This window comes from Mobula hypostoma, chromosome 3 (genome assembly GCF_963921235.1).
Source record: "Mobula hypostoma chromosome 3, sMobHyp1.1, whole genome shotgun sequence".
NCBI lineage: Eukaryota > Metazoa > Chordata > Chondrichthyes > Myliobatiformes > Myliobatidae > Mobula > Mobula hypostoma.
In genome coordinates, this window is record NC_086099.1 from 167,438,983 (window position 1) to 167,466,137 (window position 27,155).

The 27,155-nt window shown below is 36.5% G+C and overlaps 1 protein-coding gene across 3 annotated transcripts in view; it reads right to left on the reverse strand.

Annotated features, from left to right (window-relative positions):
* Nucleotides 1-27,155, reverse strand: part of tbc1d5 (TBC1 domain family, member 5) — a 485,913-nt gene that overhangs the window by 113,704 nt on the left and 345,054 nt on the right. For all 3 annotated transcript variants that reach the window (XM_063044063.1, XM_063044064.1, XM_063044062.1), the window contains 2 exons: nucleotides 10,543-10,685; nucleotides 4,730-4,836 (listed from right to left, as the gene is read on the reverse strand). In XM_063044063.1, the coding sequence (XP_062900133.1) occupies nucleotides 4,730-4,836; nucleotides 10,543-10,685 (250 nt within the window). The remainder of the gene's footprint in view (nucleotides 1-4,729; nucleotides 4,837-10,542; nucleotides 10,686-27,155) is intronic.

The following is a 27,155-nucleotide window of genomic DNA, read 5'->3' on the forward strand; positions in this document are numbered from 1 at the left end:
ACTAGAAGCCTTTTGCAAGGAAGAATGGGTGAAAATCCCCCAAACAAGAATTGAAAGACTCTTAGCTGACTACAGAAAGCGTTTACAAGCTGTGATACTTGGCAAAGGGGGTGTTACTAAGTACTGACCATGCAAGGTGCCCAAACTTTTGCTTTGGGTCCTTTTCCTTTTTTTGTTATTTTGAAACTATAAAAGATGGAAATAAAAAAGTAATCTTGCTTAAAATATTAAAGAGATGTGTCTTCTTTAACTTTATACCTTTTGGAAATCAGGTCATCTTTTACTCACTTAGCTATTCATAGTAACAGAAATTTTGACCAGGGGTGCCCAAACTTTTGCATGCCACTGTAAATTAAACATCCTTGAGATTTGTTTGCCCAAGTCTCACCCAACCTGAGGTGGAAACGCCTGTATGCATTCACCCCATCTGTACCCCTCATTATTTTGTATACCTCCCATAAGATCTCCACTCAATTTCTTGCTCTCCAAATTTTCTCTGTACTCTATCAAGTTTGTTGATAACCAGTTTCCCTCTGGGATCAATAAAGTATGACTATGATTATGACTATGATATCTTTCCTGTAGGTAAATGACCAGAACCAGTCTGTATTGGCTTAGTAACTAAGGTATACGCAGAAATTTTGAAAAAGAAAATGCTTAGGGAGCTACTTTTTGTTCAAAGTACTTGTCAATGTTATCCAAAACTAATTCTTAGCCACAGACCTGACAAACTATTTTATTTCAAAGAACCAAGTGTACTGATACACAGTATTTCCCCCAGATTGTGTAGCTATGAATTTGTTACTGGTTTATCCAAAGTTGTAATCTCAGTAAAATTAATTGAAGAAATTCAGGAAAACAGGTTTGCGATTACTAACAATGATGTGACCTGATAATCTGTAGGGATGAAACCATCACAGATTCATAATTAGTGTTGTTTCTAGTACAAAAACAACAGAGCTTTAGTAGTTGGGACATTAGACTTTCCCAGTATTAGCTGGGATTGTCTCAGTAAGAGTGCTATTTTGACAGGAAATCTGTAACCAGTGGTGTAACGCAGGGAACAGTGCTAGACCATTGTTATTTGCTATATATGACTAGGTTGAGAATGGCACAAAAACTGGTGAAATAGTAGATAGGGAAAAAATACAGAGTGAACTAGATTAGTTGGGTGGAGCAGTGATACATTGAATTTAATCTAAACAGCTATGAGTTAATACATTCTTGGATGTCAAATACTAACAGGATAATTATAGGAAATGGCAGGGATGGTTTACAGCTCTCTGGTTATGATAACATACACTCAGTGGCCACATTATGAGGTATACCAGTACACATGCTCGTTAATACATATATCCAATCAACTAAACATGTGACAGCAACTCAGTGCATAAAAGCATTCAGACATGGTCAAGAGGTTCAGTTGTTGTTTAGACCAAACATCAGACTGGGGAAGAAAAGTGATCTTAGTGACTTTGACCACAGAATGATGTTGGTGCTAGATGGGGTGGTTTGAGTATCTTAGAAATTGCTGATCTCCTGGGATTTCCAGAGTTTCCAGAGAATGGTGTTTTAAGAAAAAACAAAAAAAAAACTCAGTGAGTGGCAGTTCTGTGGGCGAAAACAATTTTGTTAACGAGAGAGTCAAAGGAGAATGGCCAGACTGGTTCAAGCTGACAGGAAGGTACAGTAACTCAAATAACCATGTATTATAACAATGGTATGCAGAATGGATGACACGTCAAACCTTGACGTGGATGGACCACAGCAGTAAAAGACTACAAATGTACACTCAGTGGCCACTTTATACTTAATAAAGCGACCATTGAGGGTAATCACATAGGTAATGAAGAAGGCATTCAACACCTTGCCTTCATAGGCTAAGGAAGAGTATAATAATTGGGATGCCATTGTTGCAGCATTGGTCTGGCAGCATTTGGAGTAGTGCGTACAGTTGTGCACACCATAACATAGAAAAGATGTGGCGGCATTAAAAAAGTGCAGAAGAGATTCTCCAGGATATTTCTTCGAAAGGAGAGCTTTACTTATAAGGATATATTGGAAAGGCTGTTATTATTCTCATTGGAACACAGGAGGCCGAGGGATCACCTTATGTAGGCTTATAAAATTATACGAGGCATGGATAACGTTGATAGTCAGTGACTTTTCCAAGGGTGGGAGAATCTAAAATTCAACGGCATAGATTTAGGGTGATAATATAAAGGAGATCTGAGGGGCAAGTGTTTCACACATAGGGTGGAAATTATATGGAATGAGCTGCCAGAGAAAGTGATATAGGCAGATGCAATTACAGTACAATACTTAGAAGGTATTTGAGCAGGTGTTTGAATAAGAATGGAATAGAAGGGATATTAGCCTCTAGACGCATCAAGCTCAACATGGATGGGTTTTTCCGAAGGGCCTGTTTTTGTACTGTCCCTAGTAATAATTTATCTATAAGGTAATAATACTATGTTTACGTTAAATCAAAATGTACTGAACAAAATGTGGCAAGCAAGAATTCTGTCCTTCGGTTTATATTTTGTAGTCAGAAGCAAAGCAATGACACTCTCTACTGACTTCAAAATCGGCTGTCCCGTGAGTACCATACACACAAAGATTTAGCAAGCTCTGTGGCATCATTTTCCCTAAATCTAATATGACTTTTCGTTTGGTGCTTTTTTACAGAGGATGCTTGAACTGTGCTAATCAGCTAATCAGGTTGTAGAAGTATTTTGGATTTGAAATGAAGAAGTAAAAGTATAGATCATAACTCCCCTTTTAATCATTTTACAAAGAATGAAAGAAAGTTTGAATCAGATTAAGATGGAGGCTGAAATAACATTAACTTTAATATGCTAATTTTACATTTTCAAAATCTATATAATTTTCAAGAAATGGAGGAATGAAACTAAACCCTTATAAATTAGCTTTCTATTACTAGAGAGACTGTTTAGAAGTAATTGAAAATTGCTCAGAGTTCAGTTTCACCACATCCAACTAGGCTTAACATTTTAAGCAGTCTTTACAGAGAGAGTATTGTGCAAAAATGATAAAAGTTCACATCAAATTATTAACTTGATGTGAAATATGTCTGTAAAGATTGCAAACAGTACATCCTCTGGAGGAGCAAGAAATAACTGGCACTTACTTCTAGATTTCCATTTAATTGCTCTTGTAGTCCCCTACAGTTCTACAGTTCTGATTCACAACTGAAAATACCCGACCATTTTTTTCCAGAAAATATTAGTTTTCTAACTTTCCCTTTAATATAGTTCTAAGTTTTTTTTGCATCCTTGTCCTATCCTATCCTTAAGTAAAAAGGTTTAAAAACACAGAAGTTACAGATCAAGCCTTTTGACCCATAATGTTGTATTCAACTAATTAAATCAATGACTTCTAATTAATCTAATCCCTCTTCCCTGCACATTGACCATAAATCTCACTTCACTGCATATTCATGTTCCTATCTAAGAGTCCCTGAAACGGTCCTATGCTATCTGCCTTTACACCATCCCCAACAGCGCATTCCAGGCCCCCACTACTCTGTGTGATAAAAACTTGCCTTGCTCTTCTCCTTTGTACTTTCCCCATCTCAGGTTAATGGGCAGCCTTGTTTCTGTTCCTTAAATGCAAAACAAAGTTCCATAAACAGTAATGTGATAAATAATTTGTTAATCAAAACACCAGGAGAACTTGCCCACTTCTTCTAAAAATGTCAAGGTATATTTATAGACATCAGCGAAGGCGGCTGGGATCTCAGTTCAAACTGTTAGTACAGTTCAGCAATGCATTGAAGTATCAGCCAAAAACATCCGTAATGGATCTACAACTCAATCCAATAGTTGTGAGGCAACACTGCTACCACTGAGCCAAGGCTGTCATACTGAAATCACAGAACAGGCTGAACACCAAATTAATGGCCATCTAGAAACATAAAATACCACGGAGAAAGTTTTAAGAGAAAATTGCTGAAAATTACTTATAGTTCTCATGTTAATAAGGCCTGTACAGCTTAGAATATGCACTTAAAGTTCTGCTCAGAAATACATGATTTGCTGAAAATTATACATGAGAAAATATTTTCACTCTTGACAAATAACTGATGACAGTAGGTAATAATCTTCAGTGAACAGACCACAAAGCACAGGCTATTAACCATTCAAAATGGGTGAAAACATCTCCCATTTGAAAAATAAATTTAGCTCATGGGTATAATAAAACAAATATTGACTGCCGTTCTGAGGCTATAATTGATGAGTTATTACCCCTCTGGTTACAGATCTGCCCTCAAATGTACAATAATTCAGAAATTTTTCTTTCTTTTATAGGCCAGCAAATGACCATTGTAAAACAAGCAAACCATAGTGATGATACCACAGCAATTTCCTTGTTTTTTTTCTCTCTAGTAAAACTGTTCGTAGTCAACTTTATCCCTCTTCACTGTATGTACCACTAACATATGTAATGCATATGTTTATAAAATATACTCATATATATTGCCATATATTGCTGAGATGCAAGTACAGTAATTTAAACATCATCTGCAATTGAAAATTTTGCATGTTAATTAATTTAAATTTATTTCCTTAATATTAAACATCTCCTTCAGATCACTTATTATTTAAAATTAGGTCTCTATATATGGAAATCTTATAACTTAATGAACAATATAATTTTACACACATCTTCTTCATTAGGAACATGTACTTTAAAAATACGTTATTACCTTTGGATCTCTTAAAAAGAGTGCCTTCTGGATCAAAGAATGTATATCTTCTACAGAAGGATAATGGAGGAGCAATCCAAGGCATGTCTGATAGTTACTTGCAATTACTGAGGAAAATACAAAAAGTATAAGTATTTTATTTAAATTATTTATGTACATTAACTATACACTTACACAATTTATTGCAAGTTTCTGCTAACTATGGTAGACAGAGAAATTATGAAGTAAAAAGAGATTGAGTTAAAGGCCTTCACCTAACTGATACGTTTGGGCATGAAAACATTTTTCATCAAACTCTTCAGAAAAATGACAAAATATGATGTACATGGTGCTATATTTGTAAAATATCTTTTCTTAAATATAATGGCACATTAAATGCTATGTAAAGATACATGGGTGTAATACAAAATCACAGAAAACAATCACTGGTTTTCCTCAGAATAGTGGAATAGTAGTTCAATATATTTTGTTTAAATGTTCTGTGAATTATCTGACAATATTTCAGCAGAGGCTGTTAATGTACTATATTAACAGCAGTTTGTTAAAAAGATAGGAATAAAAACATTCATGGCAATGCTCTGCATCTGGCTGCAGTTGCTTACTTTTTGTCATTGCAGACCTTGATATTTAAAAAATATGAGCAAAAAAAGTGATTGAAACAAATAATTATATTCTACTGTGAGAACCACTTCATCATCTTCACTTCCTTTCTGATCCGACAGCTTGTAATTTCATACATCTGGTTTCATTTGTGAAGCACTCGCTTATCGTGCTCACTCTTCCATAATACTTTTGTTCTCTTGTGACCATTTACTGTACTTTTTGTGAAAGTCATTAAAGCCAAAAACACATGGTACATTAATAATGTAAGTTAGTGCTTTATGAGTGCTAAACTACATAGTACGGCATCTTTACAAAACTTAGATGATTATAGTTTACTTATGATCTTGACATTTTAAAGCAATATTAATAAAACAGCAAATGAATCAGTCAGAATCATGTTTTGATATTTAATCTGCCAAACATCTGTAGTATGTGTAAATATAAATATTACCTAAGGTAATATAATTAAAACCATAAGATATCAATCTTTATTAAAGTCTGCTTTTAATCTTATTCCCTAAGAATATATACACAATAGACAAAAGATATACTATATTTATAACAAGACATGAAGAAGAGTGAGTTATTTGTATCAGGTTGGAATGATTAGTCACAAGGTGGCAGTCTTCCACATAACAATGTGTGTGTTTATAATCTAATTTTTCAAGTGATTTAAATTTTGACTACGTACCATCAACTTTCTTAAATTCATTGATATTAATATGCTTTTAAGTTTATTTTTCATTCTTACATTGTTTTTTTCCATAACCATAATCATGCACTGGAAATAGGTGGGTCAATGTCAGCTTGGATACAACAAAATTGGCTTAATGACAAAAAAAGGCAAGTCATGATAAATGGTTCTTTTTCAGAATGCAGGACAGTTGACAGCGGTGTTTCCCAAGGGTTAATGTTAAGACCATTTGTTTCAGATTATATGAATTACTTGGATATTGGAATATTGAGTAAAATTGCTAAATTTGCCTACAATGCCAATCCTAACTGTGTGGCAATCAGTGCAGATACCAACTGAAACAAGATATAAGTAAGCTAGCTGAATAAACTGAATGTACTACAAAGAAATGTGAACCTATGCTAAATGGTGTGAAAGAAGCAATATACATTTATGGGACAATGTTAAAGGATGTGGAGGGAAAGCGAGCCTTGTGGGGTGCACATACATATATGTGAAGGTGCGTACAGAGAAGGGGGCAGAACATATTGAGAGCAAGCAAAACATATGGGATCTTAAGCTTCATAAATGGAGGTAATGATTGGAAAAACAGACAAATTATGCTTTATAAAGCTCCAGTTAGGCTATAACCAGACTCAGTAACTATATTCAGTTTTGGTCTCCACACTTAAGAAGGATGTGAACTTATTTGAGCATGTAGAATAGATTTAACCTAATGGACCCAAGGAAGAGGGATGTCTGTTACAGGCTGGAAATGCTGGGGTTGTTTCCTTTTGCTCAAAGAGCAATTGTGGAAAGATTTGATGGCGATGTACCATATAAGGTCAGGCAAACAAAAAAAAAGCTGGTCCCATCAACTACTGGTAGTAGGATCAGGTGAAGACACAACATTAATGCTTTGGGTAAAAGATCCTTCAGAATATGAGGACCATCAATGATTTCAAATGCAAACTGGAAATGTGGTTGTAGGTAATAAACTAACAGGCTAAAGGGATAGAATGAGGGGAAGTGATTGACTGGATTTCTGTACCAAGAGTCTGCATGCAATGTGGGTTAAAGGACTTTTTCTGACCAAGTTTCAAGACTGTTTAATGTCAATTCCAGTACACAAGTGTAAAGTTTAACAAAATAATTGTTCCTCTGGATCCAATGCAGCACAAAAAACATCACAAGATAAAGAACACAATAATTTTAAAAAAACACAATAAATATAAATACATAAGATAGCTTATTTGCATAGATTGATTGAATGTTCATAAAGTGACGCTAGGCACAGCAGTATCTGTACATCAGGTGACTGACAGGAAAAGATAACGTAGTGGTGGTGGAGGGCTGGGCTAGTGGGTGGAGATGTCAATCAGCTTTACTGCTTGGAGAGAGTAATTGTTTTTGAGTCTAGTGGTACTGGCGTGGATGCTACGTAAACTCCTCTCTGATAGGAGTGGGACAAACAGTCCATGAGCAGGGTGGCTGGGATCCTTCATTATGTTGCTGCCCTTTTTCCAGCACCCTTCTGAATATATGACCTTGATGCAGGTAGGCTGGTGCTAGCTGTGCAGCCTTCCTGTCTGCCGCTGTGCAGTTTCTGTACAATGCAATGATGCAGCATGTTAGAATGCTCTTTACTGCTCGTCTGTAGGAGGATGTGAGTATTGACATACACAGTTCAGCTCTCTTCAGCCTTCTCAGAAAGTAATGGCATTAGTGAGCTTTTTTAAATTGTGTAGAATGTGTTCTGAGACCATAAAGTATGTACGAAATGTGCACTCCCAGGAGTCTAAAGGTGCTTTCAGTTTTCACTACTGTGTCACTAATGTAAAGATAACCATAAGGACTCTATGAAGTTATATACAATGCTTCCCAATCCTGAAACTTGGAATGAGAAGCTCCTTTGTACACACCTCTCCAACAATGGCAAAAATGAGATCAATGCTGTAATATGAAAGCTGTTACACATCAATTAAGCTACTTTATTTAACAATGCATTGAACATTCAGGTTTGCAGGATCACACTCACTTACAGTAATCAGCAGACCTTAGCTATGTATAATAATTCAAAATAAAGAAAATGCTAGTATACAGCAGTGTTATCTGAACTATGCTAAATAATTGTCAATAATCTCCCAGAATCCTAAGCTCTTACACTTCTGTCTGAATGAAAAAATTCTCATCTCAGTCTGACTCATCAGCCAGGGGAAATATCCTATCACAAACTGAAGCTTGTATGTTTTCATGAGAAAGCCTCTCTTTCTTCTTAACCTGAGAGTTGAGTTGACCAGTTCTCTTCTCATAAGGCAGTCCTGCCATTCCAGAGATCAGTCAGGTAAATCTTTTGTTTCACCACATGCTTTCCCAGGCAAGAAAAACAAAATTGTCCATAGGTTTTATTGGTTGCACTTCAACCATGTATAACTGCAGCACGACATCTTTTATCTTGCAAAGACAGCCAGTCTTCCATTTGATTTCTGAATTGCTTGCAACATTTCTGCATTTCTTTTGGGTGCTCAATGTTACCCAGGTCTCTTATATAGACCAAAACTATGCACCGGACTCAGACTCCAGTTAAGGCCCTGTAAATTGCAACAACACCTCCCCATTTCTAAAGTCCAAACCTCTTGCAATAAAAGTCCATTGTGCCATTTGCTGCCCCTGTTGCTTTGGTTGTGTTTTCTGAATAAGGATGCCTAAAGAGAGTCACCCAGTTATAGAGCATGCAAACAGGCCCATTAAGATAACTCATGCACATGACCAAGTTGCCTATCTGAACTTGTCCCATTTTCCTGCATCTATATAATATTCCCACCCAACTACCTGTCTGTCTAAATGGCCTTGAGACTTTGCAATTGTACCTGCGTCTACCATTTCTCTGGCAGCTTATTCCACACTCTCACCACCCTTTGTGTGAAAACCTGTTCTTCAAGACCCCTTTAAATTGTTCCCCTCTCACCTTAAGTCTTTGCCCTCTCTACTACCCTAGAAAAAAAGACTGTGACCATTCACCTAATGTATGCCCCTCATGAATTTAAATACCTCTTTTGGTAACTCTCAGCCTCCTACACTCGCGGGGGGAAAAAAGCTCCAAACTATCCAGCATTCCCCTAAAACTCAAGACATCCAGTCTAAATAACATCCAAGTGAATATTTTCTGCACCCTTCCCACAAGCTTAAGGGTTCTATAGCTAGGCCACTAGAATGCACATCATACTCCATTTGTAGGATCACCATGAGTGATGAAGGCAAGTGTGCCAATATTTTCACCACCATATTTCCATGTCTGTTACCTGCACTTTCAGGTAACTCAGTATATGTATCCTGAGGTCCTTCTGTTCTACAACATTCTTTAGGGGCCTGATGCCTGCCAAACTTAACTTCCCAAAAGGCAACACTTCTTACTTGAAGAAAGTGTATGAAAATAAATCTCATACATTCATTTTCTTCAAGAAAACTGAATCTTAGGGAAGTATATGGTAACATATACGCACTTTGATAATAAATTTACATTGAACCCTGAACTTTGAGTAGATCCAGTATCAACCTCTGTTGCACACCATGGTCACAAACCTCCAATCTGAAAAACAATCGTCTGATTCCAGCAGCATGTCAATTATGTATTAATTGGCTTACTCACTCTGGATCCCATCTGATCCAACTACTGGACCAGCCTACCATGCAGGACCTTATCAAAGACTTTTCTGTAGGCCATGGAAACAAAATCCAATAACCTTCCTTTGTCAATCGTCTTGGTGACTGCTTCAAAAAGCTCAATTCAAACTTGAGTGACACAATTTCCCATGCACAAAACTATACTGATTATTCCTAATAAATCTGCCTTTCCAAGTACGGGCAGATCTCATTATCCCAGTAAATTTCCCATCGCTGATGAGACTCACTGTAGTTACCTGGCTTGTTCTTGCAACTCTTCATAAAGAAAAACACATTAGTCACTCTCCAGTCTTCCAGTACCTCATTCATGGCTAACTATGAAATAAATCTGAGATATCACCAAAAGGCCTAGATAAAGTAGACATGCAGAGGACATTTCCAAAGGTGGCAGAGCCTAGGACTAGAAAGTGCAGCTTCAGAACAGAAGGACACTCCCTTAAAATAGAGATGAGAAAGAATTTCTTTAGCCAGATGGTGGTGAATCTGTGGAATTCATTGCCAAAGACCGCTGTGGAGGGTAAATTTAAGATGCAAGTTCGTAGGCTTTTGATGAGTAAGGGTGTCAAAGGTTACAGGGAGGTCAAATCAGGAGAATGGGGTTGAGAGGAAAATAAATTAGGCATGATCAAATACCAGCCACACTTCTTGTTCTTCTTTGATATACTTTCTAAATATTGAATATCTCTGAAAATTCAGCCTTCAGCATTGGTCATTACATTCATGTCTCTGGAATGACAATTATACTTATCCAATTCCAACAATGAGATAACACAAAGTATTTCTTAAAATAGTTCACAATTCTTATCATAACATCAGTGCCATGTGGGAGTATTATTGGTATGCATATACTTACAGACATCCCTTATGTATAACATCATTGCTAGAAAAATATAATCAACTAAATCCAGGGTGATACTGTCAGCAAATAATGTATCCCAGATCACCAAGAGATCCTGAAGAGGAAATTCTCGTCCGAACAAGAGTCTGACCCATCGTCTGTAAAAAGGAAACAACATTCAATGTTACTAAAGCTATTAATCTATGCAGACCATGCAGAGGTGCTTAATCTGTGGAAAGAATGAAGCAAAGACAATTTTTAAATGAAAGTTATGAATGCATGTAGTATTTTTTGAGATATTCATCATGAAACTTCTAACTGCGCTGAAGGCACATGCCCTCATGTAATCATAATATATAATTAATTCTCTAAACTACGGTCCTTCCCTAACTCTTATCTGCATCTGTTCTAGTATTAAACAAAGTGTCTGAATCTATTAATTGACAAAATGTAATTGTAACAACAAGATAATTTAAAAGACTGACAAAACTATTCATGCAAATCATTTTCAAAAGTATCTTGAACTAGAGACTTGAGATGATTTGTGTGTTTGAATTTAAAAGTTTATAACATTATAACAGCAATTCATCTTTCATTTCTAAAGTGTTTTACTTCTTGTTCAGATATTTGCTAATCACTTTATATTAATTAGTTCATAAACTATCCAGAAATTACATGAAGAAAATCAAATAGTGAAGAACTTTGGAAACTATTTAGAAACCAATCATGCTACACTTCCTGTGACTCACAAATCAAATCACTTGTACTATTTCACAAGTTTTTTTTTCTAAAGTAATCCATCTAAATTGTCAGAATTTGGTCAATTCTAATTGTTTCCACAAACTGGTTATTCAATTAAACAAAGATTGCCAGAAATCTGAAATGAAAACAGAAAATTCTGAAAACATTCTACAGGTCGAACAGCATCTGTGAAAAGAGAACTAGGATTTAAAGTTTCACACTGAAAACCCTTTATCAGACCTGGGAAAAAGAGAGAGAAAGTTGGTTTGAAGTTGCAAGGTACGAAATGTTCAGGACAAAGGGAACATCAAAGCAAGTGTGAGGTTAGGGTTGTAAAGGTCCTGCAGTATGTAGCTTCACAATGTGACACATAGGACTTCAGGATATGCCCAGCAAATTAGGCTGCACTATTAAAGAGAGAAAATAAATGAACGAATTATCACTGATTGATGACTTATAGCATGACTGGTCATTTTGATACAGATACAGAAAGTGAAGTGCAATGATGTGGAATTGAGTCCAGAGGACTGCAATATGTCTACTGGAAAGAATGAAGTTTAGTAACTCAGAAGACCTCAAAGGTGGGAGGGGGTAGTCTAAGACTAGTGGGTGTAGTTTTAAGGTGAGAGAGAGAAGGTTTAGAGATCATAGGGGAAATTTTGCATACAGAGAGCAGTTGACACCTCGAGCATGCCGGGAAGTGGGTGGCCAACGAGAGATCCCACTTTTTCTGGTGGATGGACCGTAGGTCAGGCATTCCTGACTTGGCTTATTTTAAATGCCACTAATATTGATTAAAATGACAAGTGTTTATAAGTGGTTTATTTTTCTTTACTGTTATGTTTTAAATTAATTTTAGCAGTAAATTAACTTTAAAAATGTTTAAAATTAATTAAATCACTTAGAGCTATTTTTAAATGTTTTTTAAATGATCAGTAATTCAAGATATGATACAAGGCTAGATACTGTTTATAACACACTTTACCTTGTAATTTGGCCATTTTAAAGGTCCTTGAGAGGATGGCTAACTTGTAAGGGGTGGGTGTGGGAATGAACATGGGCAGCAGTCAAGATTTTAATATATTTTCCTGTTGAGACAAACAAGGTACCTTGTTTAAATATAGCCAAGAGCAGAATAGTTCCTCTCAGAGTGCAGCTTTTTGTTTTTAACTGTACATAAGTTCCTTGCCCAAAGAGCATTGTTCATTTTAGTAAAGCAACAGTGAATGCAAATGCTTGTTGTTATTTTGACAGTAAATTAGGAGTCACTTTTTTGTCACTGATGCCATTAAATAAACAGAGGGTTGGATCATTTAGGTATTTAACTATAACTTATAAGGTAATTCTGCATTTAGGCATCCCATACTGAAAATTAGAAATGCAAGAGTGAAGAGCTCAGTGTTTAACGATTGTTTTTACTTTGTTTCTAAAAATTACATGATCTTTCTGAGCATTGATAGTATTTTTAATTAAAATATGTCATAGATATTAACTTGTCCTGCTGGGTTTCTTGTTTTCTTTCATACAATGAAATTTGCCAGGAATTTGAAATTGAAACTAATTAGTGTGAAGGTCAGGAGAAGTATGCTGGAATCATTAGTTTTGTTCTTTGCTTACAAACTTCTGCTATGGCTCATCATGAAAAAAATCTGAGAGTACTGCTTGAAACACATCAGGGCCAATAATTTACCAGTGAGGGAATGTAAAACATACCATTATCTGATGTACCATGTTAAAAATAAACATATGCATTTCCTGTCTATTCATCACACTTGATATTTTCCATATGCTCACAGTTGTTATAATTATTCAATAGAAACAAATTTAAACAGTGAATAGGAACTCCAATTGGAAAATGGCATTCAAGAATGAAAACCAGCAATAGGTTTTCAACAGCTGCCATTTAAACAAATTGCATCAAAAATCTATACTTTAAGAATCTTCTTGTCCATTGTTATGGCCTGTCACATGCTGCAAAGGGCAACAATAATTAAAAATAGAAGACTATAAGGAATTTTCCTTTAGAATGTATACATCTTAAATAGTAATTATTGTTGGGTGATGTTACAATGCCCACAAAATTCTCAACATGGATAACACCCTTTGCAAACACAGGTGGTTTGGTAGCCCTCTTAAATTGGCTATTGAAATTCCATTTATTTAATAAAACCAGAGACAAAAATAGTGCTCTTAATTTACTGCCAATCTAAGCATAACAACTCAAAGCCTTAGCCTATCGGAAAAATTAAAAGGTTCTGCTTCAAATAATTCTAAATCAATCTAAAACATGAACTTTGGAACTTTTAAGGTAGACTAATTTAGGGAGTCTACCTTAACATAAGGATAACTAGTTAAGGAGAGGAAAATAGTTGGCAACAAATGGAGTTAAGCTGCTGTCACTTTCATTGGACAATTACGTTTCAAGTAAGCTACTGTTGTGGAACATGCCAAATTTCCATATCATAATGGATGGAATACCACCCAAGGGATAATCCAGGAAATTGGCAGCAATCAATGCAAAAGATAGGGGTATTGTTACTGAGTTGAAAGTAGGAAGAAAGTAATTTAAATTGTAAGCATTATGTGCATGTGTGAAAGTGATACTAACCAATCAAAAGTGAAAATGTTGGAAGAACAGCAAACACCTTAAAAAGTGACGAAATTAGATACTGTGCTAGAAACAGGAGACATAAACTGAGGAAATTGTTGAACAAAGGTGACACATCCAGCTGCAATCATCACTATATTTTAAAATAACTGTTTTTACCCTCACATTTTATTCATTACTGAATGAGATTTCTAGTTTGTTACCATAACAATTGTCCTGGCAACTGACAAATTTAGAATTTATTTAAGTTGCTCAGGGAATTTGTTCAATTGTCTGAGTAGTTGTTGAAGCTATCATCTAAACCTTTCTTTGCCCTCAAGACAGATTGGGGAGAAATATTAGTATATAGTATTTGAAATTAAAAGTTTCCTTTAAGAATATTATGTTTGTTATTAAAAACAATTGCAAGTAATATCATGGGAAATCCTCTAGTTGCAGAGTATGTTATAAATATAATACAGTATAATCTGAAGCAGTTGCAAGATGGGAAAGAAGTTCTTTACTGCAGTGTATTTTTCAGCGAAAGCTGGAACTAATAATAATTTCCAACTTTTTTAAATAATGTAAGTCTATTTTATAGCTTTTAGACATTTTTCTATAAGACACTTATAAACAAATGCAAAGATTTTGATCAGTCAATGGGCAGGAATGGATATTCAACGGAATGTCATCAGAGGCCTTGCTATACCCTGCTGTCTGACCCTGGAATTATGAGGACTGAATCCACACACCCATATCAGGCGCAATCAGGGGTAGAGTTTGGAGAGCAGAATGAAGCAAGTGTGACTAATAAACTAGTAGCGTTAATAAACTAGTAGAAATTGTATGGAATTGGCAAGAAAACACTGATGTAGGTTAGTACCAAGTTATACATTCTGGTAGGACATAATCCTCAAGTTACAAATTCAGTGATATCTAAATATGTTAATAAGAAGAGCAAACAAATCATTGGTTTATTTATGGTGGGTTAGAAATTAAACTGTACTGAACTCGTAAACTTGCACTGAACCTCTTTTAGACCACACAAGCAGTACTGTAAATAGATATATTTTCCATATCATATGAATAGGTTTGAAGTAGATGCAAAAGAAATATATTAAAATGATGCCAGCTATCTCTAGGGGGCTATCTCTATCATGGAAAATTAAGTAGATTTATTTATAAAATCGTCTGTGAGGGAATCTTGCTGGAGGTACAGTACATAAAAAGTACTTAAGGTTATGGAAGGTTTTGATACTGTAAAAATGGTATTCTAGAAACTAGATTGGAAAGGATTCTTTTGGCTTAAGTTGCATGGAGAAAATAAAAGGATTTAACTGCAAGCTTTGAAGTGCTTATTGCATTCCGGCAGCATTGACAGAGAGTACACCAGTGTGAAAAACTGCAACCATGGCCCTAACGATTGGCATGGCAGCATCTCTATCACAACTCTCTCTTCACTGCAAGAGAACCCAATCACTCAGCTCTGTGGCATGTATCCATCCTCATCCTGAGCTCCTCTTTCCCAATTTACTTCCAATCCCCTCCATCTTTCTTATGCCCCCACAGCCCCAATTTAAAAAAATCTTCTTGGTAGCTACATGAGATGACACTTCCTAATATGTAAATAACTATATCTAGAGATTGATCAGCATAAGGAACGTGCTGCCAAAAGGACAAGATAAGCTGAGTAGTTTAGCTCAATAAGAAAGAAATAAATAAAAACATTCATTCAAGGGGTTAGATGAAATTTAGTGACTGCAGATATGTAGACATTTTTGTTTCTTCCTAACCGGCAAAAGCACACACCATTTTCTGCAGTGCCTTGCATGAGTAAAACAAATAACATTGTCTGTGCTGCATCCCATAGTTTAATTCTGTTCTATACTGCTCAGTCCTCATCTTCTTTCGCCCTCTGGCATACTTTTCTCTGTATGGTATCTGATACTCCAGGCTTTTCCTTTATGATATGTCCTGGTATTTCAAATCTGTGTGGTTTCCACATTTTGCTTTTTCTGATACAGTTAATTTTAAGCTTGTTATGCATTAAACATGAATGTAGATAAAAAGGTGGGAATGGGAAAAACAAATAAATCTGTGCTTAAGGGACTGTGAGAAAAAAAAATACAGTGCACGAATGCTTTGCATTAATAACCCTTGATGGCCTATGCCAACTTTGGGGTGATGGGCCTGTTCACACTCTATTTTGTGGTATAAATATGATCACTCATTTTCTAAAAGCACAATCAAATTAATCATCAATACTTCTCAGTAGCAAAAGGAACAGATTTAAGCCAAACGTTAATTGCATTAAGTGACAAGATTTATGTATTTTACCATCAATTTGCTTACTGAAAGATTTTATTTAGAGATACAGCATGGTAACAGGCCCTTACGGTGCAGCGAGCCCATGCCATTCCGCCCAATTACACAAGTCATCAATTAATCTACTAACCCATATGTGTTTGGAATGTAGGTGGAAAGTGGAGCACCCGAGGAAACCCAGGATATACATACACGCATACACATATATTTATATCTTCCTGTTGAGTACCAGTAACCAGGACCAAATCTTGCTTATTTTGAAAATTCACAGAACAGTAATAATGAAAATTCTGAAATGGTAAGCAGTGTATTTCTTTGGATCACTCTGTGTGCCACAGAGCCCTTGCTGACATCAGAGGCTTCAGAGACAGAAAGGTAATTCACTAATTAACTATAGTTTTTGTTGGGAACCACAACATTTAACTGTGCAGAAGAAAGTGCAAATGTTGTTCTTTCAAGTCCCTGCTAACAAAGTATGCTGTGAAGGCTGGCTATGCCTAGGTTCTTTCTAATTATTCCAATTATCATGGCACACTATGAAAACTTGATTAATAACACTGAAGATATTGTTGTGGCAATTAGCCATATGGTTATGGGACTTTATTCTGTCACGATTTGGCCATTAGCATCTACTTATGTTTGTCAGATGTACTGCATCCGTGACAAGTTGAAGTTCTGCTCACCTTGTACATCCCATGTGTGCAGAGCTAGAGAACACTTTATTCCTAGGAGCTCCTCGCCTGAGTAAATTTTTCATGTAGCATCCGGTCTTACTGGGGACAAATGTCAAATGAGGTCTATGAGGCCCCATCAAACCAAGTGTTATTCACAAGGTAGCTTAATAAATTGCCTGTCAGAATCAAACCATGCTCAAAGAAAGAATTTGACCAGCACAATCATTGTCATTAACTTATATTTTTTCAGCATTTCACCATTTACACTGTATTCTCATGGGCTAAACTTGTTCTAATACTCCAGCTGGCACTAAATAAAAAGGCAGACAATATTGTCTAGAACAGAATTTTTCTTTTAAACCTAAAAAATGCAGCATAAATAATATATTGTTCTGCTTACGTACTTTCAGTATTAAAGGAACAAATAAACGGCCTTCTTAACCCACACTACTCTACCCTTCCAAACCAACTTTCTATCAAAGTAAACAGTTACTCTTCCAAACAATTTGAAGAAAATCCTCAGTTACTTTGAGGTGGAAACGTTCATTTTCTGTTAGCACCTGTGTTGATGCAGTACCTTGACCATCTCTTTGCTTCCTTACAGATACTGTCTGACCCAGAGTTCCTCCAGCAGTTTGCTTTTTGCTTCAGATTTCAGTATCTGCAATCTCTTGTGTCATTTTACAGACTTCATGCACTATGATTTAGTCTCTGTCAGAATGTAGAACACCTAGGAAAAGTTGCAATAACTCATAAATACACCTGAAAGTATACGCTCGGAAATCTACTACTCTTTAACAACTGAGAGAACTTATGTTTATCACAAAGTAACATTAAAGTTCACATTCATAGCCTGTTGGATGAATAGATAAATATACTATGTAGAAGTTATGATGAGTAAATTCTGAAGTTTTTCACATTTGAAGGATAGCTCACAAGAAAGTTGGTGATAATTCACATTAGATATGAAAAATATTTGATCACCAAATACTTGGAAGTGCTCTCATCTGGATGTCACAAGTCAAAGTTGGTGTCATCTATTACTCTATGTTCTGGCACCCATCTTATTAAATAACACATAATTGTAAAAGAATCCATGCCTAAAACTATACACTTATACAAATACTTTCACATGAAGGAATAAATAATCTAGAAATATTTTAAGGTGTCTATACTTGCTAATTATCTGGTAAGTAATCATCTGACCAATGCCTCATAAAGCCTTGGCATTACATCCCTGCTTTTATATTCAAGTCCTCTTGAAATGAATGCTAATATTGCATTTGACTTCTTTACTACCAACTCAACCTGCAAACTAACCATTACAGAACCCTGCACAACTCCCAAGCCTCTTTGAACCACTGATTTTTTAATTTCCCCCCCGTTCAATGAATTTCTTCTTAAATCCCTACTTTTCTTTCCACTCTTAAGCTATTTCCTAAAATCCTGTTTCTTTGATGAAAATTTTGGGAATTGGGAATCTAAAGAGTTTCATGGGAATGCAAGAATTGGAACCTTGGTGACTTTGTGAGCTAGATGCTGGATTATGTGAAACAGTGGTTATTGGAGTTTTACTGTTAGTTAGTTAAACCTTTGTATTTACTTGGAAGGTAACAGAAGTACAAAAAAAGTGGAGACTCAAGGGCTTCTGCAGATGCTGGAAATCGTGAGCAACACAAAAAATGCTCAGCAGGTTATGCAGCATCTATGGAGGAAAACAATGAAGAGTCTTGGCCTGAAACATCAACTGTTCAACTTCCTTCATGGATGCTACCTGTTCTGCTGAATTCCTCTAGTATTTTGTGTGTGTTTCCCAAAAAAAAGTGGTTGGGGAAAATGAAGCAGCAAGGAAATCAGAAAAAAAACACAAGAGAGCTAAAAGTGAAAAAACACAAACACAGGAGGCCACAAGTACAGGAATCTGCATTTACAACTTGTGGTTTGAACACAGCAGCACAATAGCCAGGGCAAAGGAAAGTAAAACATTAAGAGGGAGAAAGATAGATGTTTCTTGTGTAACTGAAAGCAAAGGAAACCACAAGGTCATTCATCAACCGTAATTAAAGAATGCTGATGTTACTTCTTTAATTAAAAAAAAAATTCTCAAAGCAATATGCAGAAGCATAATCAAAAATACTGATCCTTGATCGGAGGAGAAGATATTAGAAGGACAGATTAAAGTTCTGGAAAGTGAAGCATAGGGGCAAGAAGGTAATTTTAGGGAATAGCATGGTGTGCCCTCTTCATCAACATGTCATGGTCAACAACAGTGTGGCAAAGTTTGCAGTCAGGGGTCGGAAATGTCTGGTTGATTTAACAGAGAAATTCAAATGTCTCCCACCAATAGGAGGAGGACAGCCTCGACTTAAATAATAAAATCATGATTATTTAACCAAATATTTGCTCATAAAACTAATGTCACACGTTGTAAGGTTGCATTGCTAATGTATTGGCTTCTCTGTAATGTTCCACTGCTGAAGTAATGGTTTTTCTGTAGCAGCAATGTTTGGGTTATGACTACAGATAACGGGGCATGCTAGCCAATGAGCAGGATGTTGTTCCTTCTTGTGTGACTGCGAGCCGGAAGTTCGCGGTTCTTTTGCTGGGGAGAGATGAGGAGATAAGATGCGAATGGAGAGAGTTGGTAGACTGCGGATGGAGCGGACTTGGAGCGAGGGTCTGAAGGTCAGTGAGGATCGGAGAAAGTCGATGGTGGATGAACGGCCTTATCAGTGAGCTCCAACATTTGCACATTAGACTGTTTCACGAGAATGGTCCCTTTTTCTTTTTTTCTTTTCTTTACTAACCATATAGTCAAATTAAGAATTATAAAGCTCAATTGTTTAATCACATATTGTGTACTGTTTGTTATTTCGTGGTACTGATTTGTAACAGGGGACACATCTCGCACCATCCACTCAAATGAGATTTCTTAAGTTTGGCTGAGCCAGGGGCTATCATCCCCTATATTAAGCCGCTAGCCGAAGCGAGAGTTACACTAAGAACGTGGCATAGTAATAAAATAAATCTTGTCATGTTTACCTTAGACAGGGTTAACTCCCTCACCACCTATCCTCAACCTCTTATTTGTTAATTGTGGTGAAGTTTAAAATATTCCTCAGTGTAACAAAAGTATAGACAGTTTGTTGATGGGGGGGAGGGTCATAAAACAAATTATTAGAGTTCCTTGTTGAAATATGGTGGAAGAGAAGATGGCAGAACAGTAATGGCTGGAGTTTCTGGGAGTAATTTCAAAGGCAGAGAACAGATACATCCCAAATATGAATTGGTATTCTAAAGGAAGGAGGGCACAACCCTGGCTGACAAGGGAAGTCAAAGACATCATAAAAGCAAAATAAAGGGCATATAATATGGCAAATATTTGTGGGAAGTTAAGAGTGTTGGAAAGCTTTTAAAAACCACCAGATGGCAACTAAAAGATGAAATATGAAGGTAAGCTAGTCAATTATTAAGGATGAGCTTTCAGGATATTTGGAGGCACTTGATAAAATAGGCCAAAGTCAACACGGTTTCCTTATGAGGAAATCTTGCCTGACATCTTTTGAAATTCTTTGAGGGAATAACAGGCAGGATAGACAAAGGAGAGTCAGTGGATGTTGTTTACTTGGATTTTCAGAAGGCCTTTGACAAGGTGCCACATTTGAGGCTACTTAACAAGATCAGACCCCATGGTATGACAAGAAAGATACTAGCTTGGGTAGAAAATTGACTGGCTGGTAGGAAGCAAAGAGCAGGAATAAAGAGGGCTATTTCTGGTTGGCTGGTGATAACTAATATTTTTGCTCAGGGGTCGGTGTTGGGACTGTTTCTTTTCATATTATTTGTCAATAATATGGATGATGGAATTGATGGCTTTGTAGCCAAGTTTGTGGACGATACAAAGATAGGTGGAGGAGTAGATAGTGTTGCAGAAACTGGAAGTCTGCAGAAGGACTTAGACTGATTGGAAGTACGGGCAAAGAAGTGGAAGATGGAATATAATGTAGGGAAGTGTATGGCCATGCACTTTGGTAGAAAGAATAAAGGCTTAGACTATTTTCTAAACAGGGAGAAAAAGGTGCAAAGGGACTTGGGACACCTCGTGCAGGATTCCTAAAGGTTAATTTGCAGGTTAAGTTGTGTGCAAGGAAAGTAAATGCAATGCTAGCATTCATTTCAAGAGGAGTAGAATACAAAACCAAAGATGTAATGTTGAGGCTTGGAGCTCTCTGAGCAGTTTTGGGCCCCTTATTGAAAAAAAGCTGTGCTGGCATTGGAGTGGGTCTTTGACAATGATTCTGGGAACAAAAGGGTATGAGGAGCGTTTGATGGCTCTGGGCCTGTACTCCCTGGAGTTTAAAAGAATGAGGGGGCATATCCCTGACACACAGCGAATATTAAAAGGCCTAGATAAAGTGGATGTGGAGAGGAAGCTTCCTATATTAGGGGAGTCTAGGAGCAGAAGGCACAGCCTCAGAATAGAGGGACATCCAATTCGAACAGAGATGAGGAGGAATTTCTTTAGCCAGAGTGTACTGTATCTATGGAACTCATTGCCACAGATGGTTGTGGAGGCCAAGTCACTGGGTACATTTAAGATGAAGGATGATAGGTTCTTGATGAGTCAGGCCGCCAAATGTTATGGGGAGAAGGCAAGAGAATGGGGCTGAGAGGGATAATAAATTAGCCATGATGTAATGGGGAGGTGACTCGATGGGCCAAATGTCCTAATTCTGCTCCTATGTCTCACGTTCTTACGGAAGGTGAAAAAGAACAGGATGGAAAATGCTAAATGTAATGGATAAACAAATGTGAGATATTCCCACAGACACAAGATTTCATGGAAATGCCACAGAAGTTCTACTCACTTACATATTGAAAATTGCTCCTTATAGTTCTCCAAGAAAATGGCAAATTGTTGCTATAAATCATACATAAAGTTGCTACATAAATTTAAAGTGACACTTATTTTTGTTAGGCTCACATTAACAAAATAAACATCCTCAGTTTCTGTAAGTGATACGAAATATCTACACTTAAACTTTATTCAAAACATTTTAAACAGCTGCCATTAAGCTTGATGTAAGAATACCCAACATGAACAACTGCAATAACTATTTTCCCTCCCATGAAGGAAATACTTGCAAGTTCTGGCTTTTGAGTGATAAAAACACTTAATTTGTTCCAAAATTTAGAACATCCTGTGTGTAACAATTGTGACTTTACATTATGTCGTTCCAAAATAAGGCTAAAAGTCTCAGAGCAGGTTCTTTTTCTATTTCAGATTCTGGTATTACTGTTGAGTCCTCAGAAGGATTTTCATACCTATACTTAGTGGCCACTTTATTAGGTACACCAGCTCATTAATGCAAACGTCTAATCAGCCAATCATGTGGCAACAACTCAACGTATAAAAGCATGCAGACATGGTCTAGAGATTCAGTGGTTGTTCAGATCAAACATCAGAATGGGGAAGAAATATGATCTAGATGACTTTGACCGTGGAATGATAATGCTGCCAGATGGGGTGGTTTGAGTATCTCAGAAACCGCTGGTCTCCTGGAATTTACACACACAACAGTCTCTGGAGTTTACAGAGAATGGTGCAAAAAACAAAACAAAAAAAAAACCCAGTGAGTGATAATTCTCTGGGCAAAAACACCATATTAATGAGAGAATTCAGAGGAGAATGGCTGGCCTGGTTCAAGCTGATAGGAAGGCGACAGTAACCCAAATAATTACTCGTTACTACAATGGGTGGAGAAAAGCATCTCTGAACGCACAACATATTGAACATAGAAGTGGACAGGCCACAGCAGCAGAAGACAACAAATATACACAGTGGCTCCTGTATCTAATAAATTGGCCATTGAATGTAGTTTGTAATAGGTGCTAAAATGTCTATTCCATTTGAAATTATTTTTTATTTTAATACAATTAATCATTTTAACACTTCAGAAATCTTACAGCTATTATTTAATGTTGTTAAACAGATTTGTTTGAAGTTGATATCATCATTACCAATCTTTTGCATCTTTGAGTTATGAAGCTTGCATTCTATCTTAGCCACTACTATCTTACTGGCAGTACAAATCTGCACCAGTCTGCAATCTGAAAGTAACTGCAACAAACCCATGACTGATTGACAGTCCAGTTATAGAGTGAATGTGGATGAGGAAGAACATCTGTTCCCTTTCATTTGTGGAAAAAAGACAATTGAACAATGAAACTCATGTGGGTAGAGAACGTAGTAAAGTTGTATAAGTAAATCTAAATCAAACTTGGCTTCAAAACAAGTGCTAGAAACATGATTCCAGCAAATTCAAAACTAATTTCAGCAAATTCTTCAGACAAATTGAGACATATATTGATAATTTTACTAATAGACAAATTCAACTGAGAAGAATTGAGTAGGACAAAGAAACTATAAGATGGAGTCTGTATGTTTTTGTTTGACTTTTTAAAAATCATTTCTTTATTCACTACCTCAGCTAATAACTGATAAAGACCATCTAATTGAGTCAAAATGATAAACCATTCAGGAACTTATCAGGCTATCAAAATCTTAAGTATCAAGCTTTTTAATAATTTAAAATAATAGCACAATTGGAAAGCACAAGTATTTGAAATCAAAAATACTGACAAATAACCTTTCCATGATATTTGGATTTGGATACCACTTTTATAAGTTTAACATACATTATTTAAAAATATACAAATTTTCATTGCAGCATCAGTTTTACGAGGGTTGATTGATAAGTTCGTGGTCTAAGGTAGAAGGAGTCAATTTTAGAAAACCTAGCACATTTATTTTTCCTACATTTACGCACTTAGTCCAGCAGTCCTGGAGCATACGGATCCCTTCTTTGCAGAAGTCGGCGTCTTGAACCTCCAGAAGTGGTCCACAGCAGGAGTGATTGATAAGTTCATGGCCTAAGATAGAAGGAGATGAGTTATTAACTTCAAACTTTTTGCATTTTCACTCAAAGAGTTGAACTGCACATGCATGTAACAAGAGCTGTATAACTCATCTCCTTCTACCTTAGGCCATGAACTTACCAATCACCCTTGCTGTGGACCACCTGGAGGTCCAAGATGCTCTCATTACATGCACGTGCAGTTCACCTCTTTGAGTGAAAATGCATAAAGTCTGAAGTTAATAACTCATCTCCTTCTACCTTAGGCCATGAACTTACCAATCACCCCTGCTGTGGACTACTTCTACAAAGAAGGGATTCGTATGCTCCACGACCGCTGGACTAAGTGTGTACATGTAGGAGGGGACTATGTTGAAAAATAAATGTGCTAGGTTTTCTAAAATTGACTCCTTCTACCTTAGGCCACAAACTTATTCATCACCCCTCGTATGTTTAATTTTCAGGTTAGACTTGTTCCTTGAATATTTTCAATTGTTTCATTGGCATTTGTTTTACTAAACCCTGCACTCTATTTAGCCTTTGTCTTTGCAGATTTGCCTTTATATCTGAAGCTGCAACAGCCACAGAACAATTGCATTATATCACACCTTTATTACACCTGCTTCTAAATCTGAATCCTCTGGTAGCCTGCCAATGCAGTATTATTAATCAGGAAAATTCCATCAAACACTAGCACACAACAATTTTTGCTGCCTAATGAAGTCCCATAAATCACAACTGCAACACATCATTTTTTTTTCCTAAAAAGCAAGGTCTTCTTTCTGACAAAATGGATATTTTGCCTTCACACAAAATCTACAAATAACTTGAACACTAATATCTCTGCATCCCTTTTCTAAAGTAAAATAAGCAATTATGGATATTGCTGTCTGACTTCTGCCTTCCAGTTCCAACGCTGCAACATAAAAACTGCCTTTTCTTTGAAACAATTGCCATTAATCAAAGCAGTGAGAGCTACTTCTAGTTAGGCCAAACCCACCATCATGCCTGGTAATACATCAAAGTGTCTTTTGTCAAATATGCTAAACAAACCTAAACAGACTGTCTTCACCAATGTGATATGATTCTCACAAGATGTTACAAATAAAAAAAAGTGCTTTATAAGTGGAAAGTACTCCTTCATAATTATTTAAAAAATAAATTGAAGTCTCAATAAAAATGCCTTGTTTTATTTTATTGACAGAGCTACATTTAGACCTGTAGGTCCTTCGTTTGTGGTTATTTAATTGAATATCACTTCTGAAAGGTGAAGTTTTTAAACTTTCAAATAGATTGTGGTACGTAGCTGGAATATAAACACTAGCTTAATTTAAGTTGTTGTACAGCTTTAAATTTTCTAAGACTTCTTTACTTTGATGTAAGAAACGTAACAAGCTTCACATTTTACCTTTGCCAAGTTTTAAACAGAAAATATCTGCAAATTTGGGCAGCTTTGCTACTGTGATTCTGTATAGAAACTAAAACACATATAAACAGTGCTTTGAAAAACATTTTATATTGGCCAATAATAAAAAAAAAGATTATTGGAGCTTTGACAAAATGAGAGGAACAGCTAAGGAAAATTCACAAAAATGAAATCCTTATGGCATCAAATCAGGATATTTGTGTAGACTCTCCAACATCTGCTGCTTAATACCAGCTGCTGTAGCTGATTAGAATTACCACAAATTCGTTGTTATAAAAAATGCCTGGGCAACAGCACTGTATTAATGGTTTATTGAGTAAATGATGAAAACCTAGAGCCAGCTGATGCATTTTGCTGCAGATAAGGTTTTCTGTGAATAATCAGAGCAATTCTCACCACTGAAGACACTGGAGAAATAAAAATAACATTAATAATTATTTTGCTTGAACTGAGAAGCACTGGCCAATCCAAGTTATTGCTATCAATCCACTATATCTAATAGTTTAAAATGCTTAATACAGCACCAGAGGGAAAAGTTGCTTTTATTTAAAACATTTAACTTAAGATTTGCATTATTCAGAACAAAAGAATTAAAGTGTTAGATTTTCACTTTCCCTACCATGTAGCATGATTTCATAGAAAATACCTGATCTTTAATTTAAATTGAATCAGAAAACAGGCATGTTATATAAGGAGCAAACATCTGTGTATTTGAATAAATAATATGAAAATATTTCTGAAATCTACTCAAAATTTGAGTGCTACATTTAATATTAATAGTATAAAAACAGCCACTCTGTAACCTATTATTTTCACAAAATACAAACATACCTTTATTTTTAAAAATAGCAACCAATACATGCTGAACTACATGTACAAAACCATCAAATTCTCGGTTCTTTGGATGTATGCCCTAACAAACATCTATTGCTCATCACACATTCTCAAAAAAATTGTTTTACTTGAGCTATGAGTGTGGCTTGAGAGGACTAGTTTCTGCTCACTAAAGTGCTTCTGCTGCAGTCTATGAAAATAAATCTTCAAATTTTCTGGTGGTTCATTTCAATCAAGACGGAAGACTACATACAGGTTGGGGCGAGAGATTTAATAAAGAATGTTCATAGGCTTTCAGCTTTTTCTGGTAGCCCAATTGAATTGTGATTCATTAGCAAGGGCAAATAAAAATAAGGTAGGGACAAGTGGAGTGGCTATTGTGTGAATTAGCGAGTGTTAGGGTGCGGAGGCTTTGACTCAACAGGCTTGGTTGAAGTAAATTGCTGGTTGGTTTCTTTCTGTTAGTGCAGTGAGAATGGCTCTGGGGGCTATGTTGTGTTTGAGTTTGTGTGAGATGTGGAAACTCTAGGAGACCAACAGCCTCTCAGATAACCACACCTGTACAAATTGCATCAAGCTGCAGCTCCTTAGAGACCGTGCTAAGGAACTGAATTACTAGAAACACAGAAAACCTACAGCACAATACAGGCCCTTTGGCCCACAGACTTGTGCCGAACATGTCCCTACCTTAGAAATTACTAGGCTTACCTATAGACCTCTATTTTACTAAGCTCCATGTACCTATCTAAAAGTCTCTTAAAAGACCCTATCATATCTGCCTCCACCACTGTTGCCGGCAGCCCATTCCATGCACTCACCACTCTCTGAGTAAAAAACTTACCCCTGACATCTCCTCTGTACTTACTCCCCAACACCTCAAACCTGTGTCCTCTTGTGGCAACCATTTCAGCCCTGGGAAAAAGCCTAGGCAGACAAGTGGGTCACGGTTGGGGGGGGAAGGGGAAGGGTCAGGTAATAGAGAGTACCCCGGTGGCTATGCCCCTTGACAATAAGTACTCCTGTTTGAGTACTGTTGGGGGGGACAGCTTACCTGGGGGAAGCGACAGTGGCCGTGCCTCCGGCACAGAGTCCGGCCCTGTAGCTCAGAAGGGTAGGGAAAGGAA